The 11,700-nt window shown below is 35.3% G+C and overlaps 1 protein-coding gene across 1 annotated transcript in view; it reads left to right on the top strand.

The window, feature by feature from the left end:
• The first annotated feature begins 546 nt into the window (after window positions 1-546).
• cdh8.S (cadherin 8 S homeolog) overlaps window positions 547-11,700 on the top strand; it is a 265,728-nt gene continuing 254,574 nt past the window's right edge. Inside the window, exons 1-2 of the mRNA XM_018260477.2 lie at window positions 547-1,097; window positions 10,053-10,503. Coding sequence (XP_018115966.2) covers window positions 10,219-10,503 — 285 coding nt within the window. The 5' untranslated portion in view covers window positions 547-1,097; window positions 10,053-10,218. The remainder of the gene's footprint in view (window positions 1,098-10,052; window positions 10,504-11,700) is intronic.

Below are 11,700 nucleotides of genomic sequence, written 5' to 3'. Positions count from 1 at the left end.
ACAAACCAAAAAGATGTGACCCTGCTGTCCAAGCAAGAGCTGGTATCACTCTTAAGGTCCCCATAGACGCAAAGATTTTTCTTGCTGAACGACCGATTTTAGTGAAGTCCGGACAATCCTTTCTAAATTATCGTGCGGTTAGTGGGATTTGAACGATCGTACATCTCACGATTTTTCGGCCGACATCTATCAGAAAATTGATCGGCCAGGTTAAAAAAACTTTATCGGTCTTTATCTATCTATGTTTGCAGGGACAAGCAGGCAGTTACCCTTTGTTTTCCTGGCAATATCGCCTGAAATGGTCTTTTTAGTTGATGGACAATTCGTACGATCGTTTCGAGATAATCGTGGTCTCACGATGACGAATGGATCTTTTAAAAATCTTTACATCTATGGCCAGCTTTACCTTTTGCCAAAATTATTTCAGAGTCAATGTGTATTGCAATATTCTCCTGCTAGTGTTTTTTTTTTATCCCACAGTAAATGTATTTTAATCAATACTAGAGAAACGGGATGTGAAACTGAGGAAAGAGTGTTTGAATGTGAACACGTAAGCTGCAAGCACCATTAGCAGTGGGAGGATTAAATAAACAGGAGGAAAAATAAGAGCATCAATGCTAAAAAAAAAAAAAGTTGAACACTTCGCTTAGAGGGAAAAAAAAGAAATAGAAAAAAAGACGACAAGATGAATTTCCAGTCCACAGACCAGCCTCCAAGCCTCACTATCCAATAAGAGCTGTCAGGGGAGGCACTGAAATCACTTTTACATATCCCTTCACTGTTTTCTTCAGCATCCAGGCACGTTGGAACAGCTCACTGATAAAATTCAAGGATTTACTGGGAATATGCCTGCTATTTTACTGGAGATGCTCTGCTGATGTGTACAGAGACAGAACTGGGAACTGCGTCTTGCCATCAGGACACAGAGCTTGAAAGTGTCAGTCTCTCCATTAGGATGAAAAGGCACAGGGCGCACAGTGAGTGAGAGATGCTCATACACCAGGGATTCTTGGGAGCATCATCTATGTCAAGTAGATCATTTTAATTCATTCTTAGCTGAAGGCTGCTGATGAAGACGTTGGCTGATCACTAGCACAGTAAGTGTTTAGCCTTCTATTGTTCTGTCTTTCTTAGGCAAACTGGGCCACTTTCAGCTTTCTGATAGGGTCCATCCCAATTCTCCTCACATTAAGAGTTATTTTGATTAATAGCTTGCCTGATTTTATTCTATTTTTTTTATAACATTATTTATTTGCTCCCGCAGCAAGTGGCGCTGATCACATCTACAGATGTTGGGTGATTTGCCTATGCATTTTAGGGAGATCAAAAGATAGTTTGGAGGGTTGGATGTTCTATCATCCAGCTTTTGTAACTGTTTAGTTATGTAGAGAAAAGAAACCACTTGGCTGCTTTTCCTCTGACCAGATGTCAGGCTGCATTCATACAATGAAATGGATTGCAGCTTCCGTGCTGAGAATAAATATCGGTGAAAATCCTGATATGTAAATTGCTGGAGGGAGATATGCATTTGTGGTGGTGGGGGGGGGGCACAATTGAAATGAAAGACCTGTGAGATTTATACCTACTGCATGCCACTTGGAGACAGAGAGGGAGAAAACGAGAAGATTTAGATGATGTGTTCTCATGAGCCCTGATTGCAGCAAAGTCTCAGCTTCCAGTTAGGATTTAGGTGAGAAGTTATTTGGTTCTCATTAAATAGCGAGAAAATATACCCATCAGAAACTTATTACCCCTCGTTATCCCCAGGCATTTAGTTCCATAATTAAAATAATGTTGGCTAGACTCGACATTTCCATACCCAAAGCCAACTGTTCTTCTGAACATTCTATCTGGTGTCTGTAGAACAGCACAACATGCCACATACTCAGATTATAGTACATATAGCACAATAGGAGTCGATTGTTAGGCAATGTGCTCCCTTTTCAGTGTCACATTATTCTGCAAGCATCCATTGCTAATCACTCTTTCCTCTCAGGGTATATACCTGATACCTAGTACCCTGAAAGAGTTAAGCTTTCATATTGCAGTTCCTATCTGGATTGCCTTACAATATGATATGAGGGTTTGATTTAATTATGTAAAACCACCTAAAGGGCAATTACATTTTCTATAAAAGATACTTCAAGTGAGCATGAGTAATAGCTATGCAAAAGGTCAGAATTTTGCATGACATGTTAGTAATGTAATTTTACAACAGGTTTCCTAAGCCTGGATATACATTATATACACATGCTGTGTAGTGTATATGTCTTCATGTGTATATATATTAAATGGAGACAGACTCAGGGAGAGACAGGGAGAATAAAAGAGAGACCGCTGATATTATATTTAGATCATGACAGACTATCACTCATTTATTTTAAGTTGAAACTTACCGAGGCAGAAGAAGGTTAATTTTTTTCCCCAGTATTATTATTTTACCGTTGACATTGAGCTGAAATTCAAAGCAAAACCCATCTCGTGTAGTTATCATTGCAATAGGTCAGTACTTATTTGCTACACTTGGCTGATCATAACTTATTCATGAACTGAAACAGATCCATGTTTGTATATTTAAAGTAACTTTTCATGGTCTTCTTGCATTTTCGAATTTTAATTTGTATGTGGAACACTGATATAAAGTTTGATGGCTGTTTCTAGGTTGCTTTTTATTGTATGTATTGCATTTTCTGGGGATATCGTATAACATGTGGTTACTGTAATGGCATTTCAAAACCTTAAGGGCATTAAACCAATAAGTCATGGCCAGCCCAGCTGAATAGAGATATTAAAGGTCTGATATAACTATGTATATATACAACTCTACCTGGTTCTTTTAATGTAACTATTGATCTCAATAATGGGCATTCTTTCCCATAATTGCTTCCAATATGACACAAAATGTGTTAATGGGCAGAACATAGTTGTTAACTTTATACCAAATGTAAAAAAATGTAATATATATCATGTCCTGGTTCACTTTATTCTCCCCTTACACATGTTCACAGATTTAGAGGCCACTGTAAAGTGAAGTGTGATGCTAATGGTTTTACGAGGTCATATTTCATCCCTTTCACATATAGCTATTACTGAATTATGATTGCGGTTGGCAATAGATAGTGTTGAATGCACGCCACCTATAGGGGTACAAGTAACTGATCATTTTTAGTCATTGGGCTAACAAAATTATAAATGGATCACATATAAAGCCCTTCTCATTTCCAGAGGTGCTAACAGTGCATTGCAGTATTTGCAATTGGCAATGTGGAAAATAAATCTTTTTTGGTGCACTAGTGTTAAAGGCTAAATTTTGCCAAAAAATACTTATTTTGGAAATTCTTATTTAAATTAGTATTTTGCAAAAAGCCAATTTTTTTTTTTTAATTCATTAAATCAGCAGAAGCAGAAATTCTTGTATGGTGTTTATTGATATTGCCGTGATATCATTGTAGCTAAAATAACCAGCTGATTATTAATTAGATCTATTTCTTTAAAGATGACATTCGACAGCCAAATACCCAGGGATGGAATATGTGGAGGGGGATTCGTGCGTTCGATTTTTTTACCCCTAAAGTATATAAGATTAAAAACGTTCTCTATATTGCTTTGCCTGCATTTTAATATTCTACTTATCCAATACAACCCTTAAACACTTTCTTATTGGGTACCTGTGTATTTAATAGAAAAGGTCAGCTTGGGATAGGATCAGCCACTAAAAAATAAGATCATTTTGGCAATTTAATCTATGGGGAATATAAATTCTGTAGGAAATTACTTACATACCATATTTTGATGGGGATGTGGGGTTCAGAACTAAGCATCTTTAGTTTTCTGTCATGTAACTGTGACAAGCAAGATCATGTGTAATTACTTAAATGAAAAAAACTAATTTCAATAGAGATTTATAAGATTAATGCCTATCTGAATTATAATGTTAACCTTGAAGCCTTAAAGACTTTAGAGAACACGCTGCTTAAGACTATTTATAATGTATTGGTTAGGGGCCAGGAACATTGAAAACACAGTTGAAATTCTGCCCTTTTATAACTTTTCATCTTAATACCATAATTATATCGTCAGCCAAACTTTGTCAAAAGTAAAATAAAAAAAAAGACCTGTTGAGACAATCCAAACGTACAGTCTGTACAGAGGGAAACCGCCAAAGGATAATAGGCTAAATGGGCTTGAATAGAAGTGCTACAAAAAGGATCACCATTCTCAAGCCTGTAAAGAGATGCAGAAGGTCATGGCTGTTATTGTGAATGCACAATTTTTGTAACAGCTGGTTCTCAATATACCATTGAGTAGCATTAACTGCTACAAGAAAGGTCAAAATCCGTACTTTGTTTGTTTGCATTGTTGGTCTGACTAAACATCCATGTTAAACTATTTTATTCTACACTGTGTATGTGTATATATATATATATATATATATATATATATATATATATATATATATATATATATAAACAGTGTAAAATAAAATGGTTTATCATTGCTGTAACCAAACACTGATGTTTAGCCATATATATATATATATATATATATATATATATATATATATATATATATATATATATATATATAAAATAATTTGATTAGATATATATTAATATAGATTTTTACCATAAACACTTTAGAATGCACCCTTTGGAAAATGAAGGCGAACACGGATAGCACATGATTAGACTGCAAGCTCTTCGAAGCATTTATCAATCGCAGGCACCTCTTACTATGCCGCTGCCACTGCTGTATCTATATGATAACATATTCAGATTACTAGCTGTTGGAATATGATCTGGATTGTTAAAGAGCCATTCATCTTTTTTGGTCTCTGTTTGCTGCCACCTGTTAAAGCACTCTTTCACAAAGCACCTGCAAAGCACTCTGGGGGAGGAAGAGTTAATGCCTTGTACAAGCTCTGGTTGTTCTCGCTTTTAACAAGATCTTAATTGTAATTGATCATGTCAGTCTATTTTACTGTACTCAGAACATACTTCAAAGTGAGAGGTAATGCCTAATATAAGCTTTTATTACTCCTAAAATATTTGATTAATAAAAGTATGTAATTGGCCAAGACATTCTATGTAATTGGATTCTGTCATGCTGCAGAGGCAAGCAAGGAGACTGATCTACATGAATAGAAATTTACACACAGTCAGAATATAATTTTTCATTTAAAGCCTGTAAAAAGTTAATGAGGGCTAGCAAATTTATTGATCCGCTTTCTCAAGAATGTATTATCAGCCCCCATTTTTCTTGGTTAAAAGTTCTGATCTGGGACCCATTGCTCAGGTTCTTTATCAGTACAGTATTCTTAAAATGAGGTCATGGCTTAGATATTTCCTAACTCAACACTAATGCCTGGCCATACAGAGAGAGGGCTGTAATTTGGGTTTAAGGTGTGTTTTTGTTATCATTTATTGTTTTCACTATATGCAGTTTCGTTCCATTCCACAACACTGCTGAACATGGAATTGCAGGAAACATTTCTTTCTGTAGAATTTTTTGAATGTATTTTCTGAAAAGTAAAAGGTTTTATGGTTATACGTGTAAGTGATATAAAAAGGATAAATACTTTATATCTGTGTAATATATACAAACTAAAACTGCTTGCACCAGCTCTAAGTAGCCTATGAGCTTCATGCAAATCAAAACACCAGCAAAATGCAATGGCCCTGCAATATTTTGAACAGGTGTCCTTCATGAAGGCCATACTCCTAAAAATCGTACACTGTTTTTATACAAATATTTGTATTTTAGCTAGCCTGCTTTACTTTGGGTTAAGACTATTTTTAACAGAAAAGCAAGACTAGCAAATATACCATTATACCAAACATACCAAGATATAGCATTTTGTGTTTTGTTATATTTGTACTTCATATGGATAATAATAACATTGAAGCTTTTTCCTGTCGGTTTTATCCAATATACTGTATAAGACCAATTTTATTTATTCTCTTGGGTGATCCTGTGCATTTATTCATTATTAAAATAAATCCCAAGATGTAATAGAAATACACTTTCTCATAAAAAAACCAAATTATTTCAACCTGAACATCAATATCCATGGTGTAGCTGTGAAGACAATCATCCGGCCTTGTGAAAATTAAAAATATATTGCCATTAGGCTTTTGAGATAGGACTGCAGGCCAAATATTGTTTACCTTTAATGCTTTTGTGTATTTAAACTACAAATACCAAAATCTTCTGTAAGTCAAATCATGATTATTGTGCATTTACAGCCGAGGAAAATAAGAAAAAAAAAAACATAGAACCAATAATCACATATCAATTTTTATAGTGGCAAAAGTCCTAAAGCCTAAGACCTAGTGGTGGTGGTGGTGGTTGTGGTGGTGGTGGTGGTGGTGGTTGTGGTGGTGGTGGTGGGGGGGGGTTGATAAGTATAAAATTGCTAATTCATCACCTTCCTAGAACTAAAAAAGAGTTGTTTACCGGAAACTTAAATCTATTGTGCAATGATTATCTACAGCATGACTTTGGAATTCATAACAAGCCATGTTGAGTGACAGTAGTACATGTTTAACATCATTTATTGAATTGATTATTACCTGCAAAATCCAATATGTCTTCATATAAAACAAGAGAATTTTGTCTTCCAGTGTTATTACCACCTGGATGGTTCAACCATTTTTTTAATTCACCTCTATGGAAAAAAAACTCTTTCAATCTTTTTCTAATATTGTAATGTATAGATGACATCAGAAGTATTAAAATCAACTCTCGTTGGCTTCCAAGATTAATATTCATTATTCAAGTGTATTCCCTAAGACATCTCTTACTTGAAAAGAGGCACCCACTAGGGCATATGATAACTAGATACTAATAAATTCAAGATGAATGTATTTGAAATACTAACAAATACATTCCATATAGATTTGGAATAATTTCTTTAAAACAACCAGATTCAAATGATGTCATTTATTGGTTGAGAAAAATGTGTTGGTACATACCTAAAAGAATGGCCTATTTTATTTCAAACAGGAAGGACATGTTTAAAGGGATCCTGTCATCTGAAAACATGTTTTTTTCAAAACGCATCAGTTAATAGTGCTACTCCAGCAGAATTCTGCACTGAATCCATTTCTCAAAAGAGCAAACAGATTTTTTTATATTCAATTTTGAAATCTGACGTGGGGCTAGACATTTTGTCAATTTCCCAGCTGTCCCATGTCATGTGACTTGTGCCTGCACTTTAGGAGAGAAATGCTTTCTGGCAGGTGGCTGTTTTTCCTTCTCAATGTAACTGAATGTGTCTCAGTGAGACATGGGTTTTTACTATTGAGTGTTGTTCTTAGATCTACCAGGCAGCTGTTATCTTGTGTTAGGGAGCTGCTATCTGGTTACCTTCCCATTGTTCTTTTGTTTGGCTGCTGGGGGGGAAAGCGAGGGGGTGATATCACTCCAACTTGCAGTACAGCAGTAAAGAGTGATTGAAGTTTATCAGAGCACAAGTCACATGACTGGGGGCAGCTGGGAAATTGACAATATGTCTAGCCCCATGTCAGATTTCTAAACTGAATATTAAAAAATCTGTTTGCTCTTTTGAGAAATGGATTTCAGTGTAGATTTCTGCTGGAGCAGCACTATTAACTGATTCATTTTGAAAACCTTTTTTTTCCCCATGACAGTATCCCTTTAAGGTAAATTTGATTGTGTATTAGTTAACCTGATACCTCAAATTCTTTCCTTTAAAAAGAGTTTTTATCAATACAGGTTTCTCTTGAGATTATAAGGGTGTATCAATCAATCATAATTTGGGGGATATAATGTGTTATAGGCTAGGCATAGCATCAATTCCCATTAGAGTTATATGACAGAAATTTGGAACTAATGGTGCCATGTTTGTTTTTTAGTCTAACTATGGTCAGCATTACACACTGCCCAGACAAGTGAATCATGGAGTTGATTAACTGGCTATATACATTTAGAAGGTTACTTACTAAAATCTGAATTTTTCTGGTGGAGCTGGATTTTCGGGCTAATTCCAGTACAGACCACAGAATGTTCCAAATTGGACAGGGACCGCTCCCACTGACTTATATACAACCTCAGGAGGTCCGATATGGCAGATTTTCAGATTCAGATTTTTTGCAGAATCGAACTGTAATAAATCCAGAAAAAAATTTGAGTTTAAAAAAAAAATTGAGTTTTGCACCAAAAAGCCCGTCCGGACTTTATTAAATAACCCCCTTTATTTTACCTAATAAAAACTATTCTTCTGAATTTACAGAGTCTTCACCAATGGCAAAGCAAGTCCGTGGTGGACCACACCTCAAAGATTACACTACTTTAGATGCATACATGCGCCAACATCCTGCATTTATGGGCAATTTAACGTACAATGCATGACAACAATTAAATGGTTTCAACTTGTGCTCTTACTGGTAAACAGTAGTTCTATGTATTACTGTATCTCAAACAAAAAAAGTAAGCATCGGGTCTTAAGAGCCCTTAAAAGGAGAACATTTCAACCCCTTATAAAGGAAAATTGTTTAGAAAACATGTTCATGATTTCATTGTGTAAAACAAAAGAATGCACGGCCCATTTATGTATTTTGCTTTATCCTTTTGAGTAGAGCATACACCCAAGGCTTCTGTTCTATTAACTAAATTAACCCATATAGAATGAATATTTCTTTTAAACTAGCATCTTCTGAAGTTTTTTTTCCATTTTATTTTGATTTTACTTTACCATTTAAAAATAATTGATTATTATAGCCAATAACACTTTTGATAATGGTTTCCTGCTGTGTTATTGCTCGTTTGTGATAGATATGTAATTTGTTTTTCTGTCTATATTGTTAAGGGTCAGCTTTTCTCATATGTCCCATTATCACAGTGAGATGCATTATAGATTATATGGGCATCAATCTTTGTAGCTGCTCCAACATCAAATGCAGTTCGGCACAGAGATACAGAAGTGCATTATGCTCTCTAGTCTATATTTGGAGCAGGATAGCAAATGCACCGGGAAATGGACAACCAGTACTTGTATTGTGCTTCATGTCTATTCTCTTGTGGCTTTTAAAGCATTTCCCACTTCAGTGGTTCAATCTTCAGTTCATTTCATTACGTACACTCATCTTTCCTTTATCACAATGTTTACTCCACCTTAGAAGCATTGTTCTCTAGATTATTAATTTTTTTAAATAAATAGCCTATAGCAAGCACTTTATATGGCTATTTTCCTATAAATGTCTTCTTCTTTAAATGGTTTGCAGTGAGAGCCCTGCCTGCACAAGTCCTTTAGGAATTCTCAAAAGTTTCAAAAGGAAGAATATAATATATAGATATAATATGAAATATCTTGCATGGATACATATAGGTAGAGGAAAATTGTGAATTGCATGTAAGATATGATACAGCAGGCTGTACAGTTCATGTAAGTAGTCATTATCTTATATACAGTATTATATCCTTATTATTACATTAATAATGCATATTGTTTGCTCTAATATTGCTACTTTTATGAATAATATCTGTTACAGAAAAGCAGTCCTGTCACTCTTCTCAATAAAGGAGACTAGACTCACACTTAACTGCTTCTGTACGGTTTTCCAATATCCACAACTTGTATGCAAAGCCAAAACAGCATGCTACATATTACAGTCCAGTAGGGGGCATTACACTAGTCGAATTTTAATTATGGTTCTGCTGTTTTAAGCTACCATGGGATTCAATTCAAAAGAATAAAACATAAGTAAAAAAAAAAGGACAAAGTTTGAATGCATAGTTCAATACAACATGTAAGCCAATGGATAGATTATTTCAATTTGCATTTTGATATTGCCTTCTCACTGAAGCTCTGAGGAATACATTGCCACATAAGACCACACATATTTTTCTTATGGGAAAAACTGTCTGTGATGAGCTGACATCTGGATGGATTTCCAGTTTGCCTAAGAACTGAACTGGTTAATATGTTTTCCTTAACCAGCAAGTCTAGCAAAAGCAATTTGTATGTCAATTCCAATGAAATAAATGTGTCAAAATTTCCACACACTGATATTTCCCTTTTTTTTTGTCAGGTTACATCCATGTACACAATCTTGAATGTAACGCATCATTCAGATCTGAACTATTTGTGTTTACATTTATTGAGCTATAAACGGAAGGATCAGCTGCAAGTAAATATTCCTCACTGCATGATGAATTGGATGAGAACAATTTGGAAGTAAGCAGAGCAGTCATTTCATGTTGTCGGTGCTCCCTCCAACCTGTGTTACAATGCCAGAAAGACTTGGGGAAATGTTCATGGATGTTTGGACTCCATTAATCATATTGTGGATTGCTGTTCTTCCTCATGTTTATATGGCTCCAAAGAATGAATCTCACACACTTTCGACGAATGGCACAATGGAACTTAATGGAGTCAGCGAAGAGCAAAAATTATTAAATCGTTCCAAAAGAGGCTGGGTGTGGAATCAAATGTTTGTGCTGGAAGAGTTTTCTGGACCCGAACCAATACTTGTTGGAAGGGTACGTTCTGGTTTCCATTGATTTGTATTGTAATGTTTGACAAATCTGACTTTAAGTAATTTCATGGAGTAAATGCAATTATTTAACAATTCTTCAGAAAAATAGAATTTAAAATTGAATGTCATTTATACTTTTTCTTGTACTAACTGGATAGCAGAATTATATTTATTAACCACTTTCCTACCCATACATACTTTCTGGAGTATCTCTGTGTAATGTTTTAACTGGAAAGTAAATGAATACCAAAAGTAGAACAGTGCCATCCCAAATTAGTGTTTGGCATCAGTGTCGGACTGGCCCCCATGGGATACCAGGAAAACTCCCAGTGAGCACAGGTGTCAGTGGGCCCTCATGCTGCTAAACTTTTGGCCTATTGCATGGCCATTCCCTATTTGTATAAGAACAAAGGAATAATAGATTATAGTATGTAAAGAAAAGAGACTAGATGAATAGAGGTTGGGTAGGGAAAGGAAAAATAATAGTACTGATAGTGGGCCCCTGGTCTAAGGCTTTTTGGTGGGCCCCTGGTCTAAGGTTTTTGGGTTGGTCCCTGGTGTCCCAGTCCGACACTGTTTGGCATACAGAATCTACACATGGATTTATAGTAAATACTAATTTAACCATTCTTCTTCTGTCACACACCTGCTTAGACTAGAGAAAGACCGCCCTGCCAATCAGTATTGTGAGCTCCAAAATCAATCCCTAATACCACTAACTGTCCAAAAAAAAAAAAGGAGCCATTAGACCTTGCTTGTTGTTCATGGAACACAAAGGCGAGCTTTACTTAAATAATATTTAACATAAATTTAATATAAATAGAGGTGCTATACACACACTAGTTCCTTAATTTATACTTTGTGCTTATTTTGTTTGGCTAAATGTTAGATTACTTGTATATTAAATATTTCATATCTGCTGTAGAGAACTTTTACCTTTTTCTTATTATGATCCACCAAAAGTGCAAACAGTTTCTGAGACAAATGCCTTATGCTTTGCTCTATTGATTGAATTTCAGGTACTTCTCACTTTTTAGCGAGAGAAAGAGAGTCACACTTACCTCTGCTTTTGTTTTTAATGTACACATTAAAATAATCTACTCTGTTTAACACATTAGGGGACCTTTATTATGCATGGCATAGATAGCAAAGTAAAAGAAAAAACAGGCACAAGAAGCCATCCCTGCCACATGTGAGTGCC

This window comes from Xenopus laevis, chromosome 4S (genome assembly GCF_017654675.1).
Source record: "Xenopus laevis strain J_2021 chromosome 4S, Xenopus_laevis_v10.1, whole genome shotgun sequence".
Taxonomy (NCBI): domain Eukaryota; kingdom Metazoa; phylum Chordata; class Amphibia; order Anura; family Pipidae; genus Xenopus; species Xenopus laevis.
Note: the sequence above shows the minus strand (reverse complement) of the source record. Positions and strands in the feature narration are given on the sequence as shown.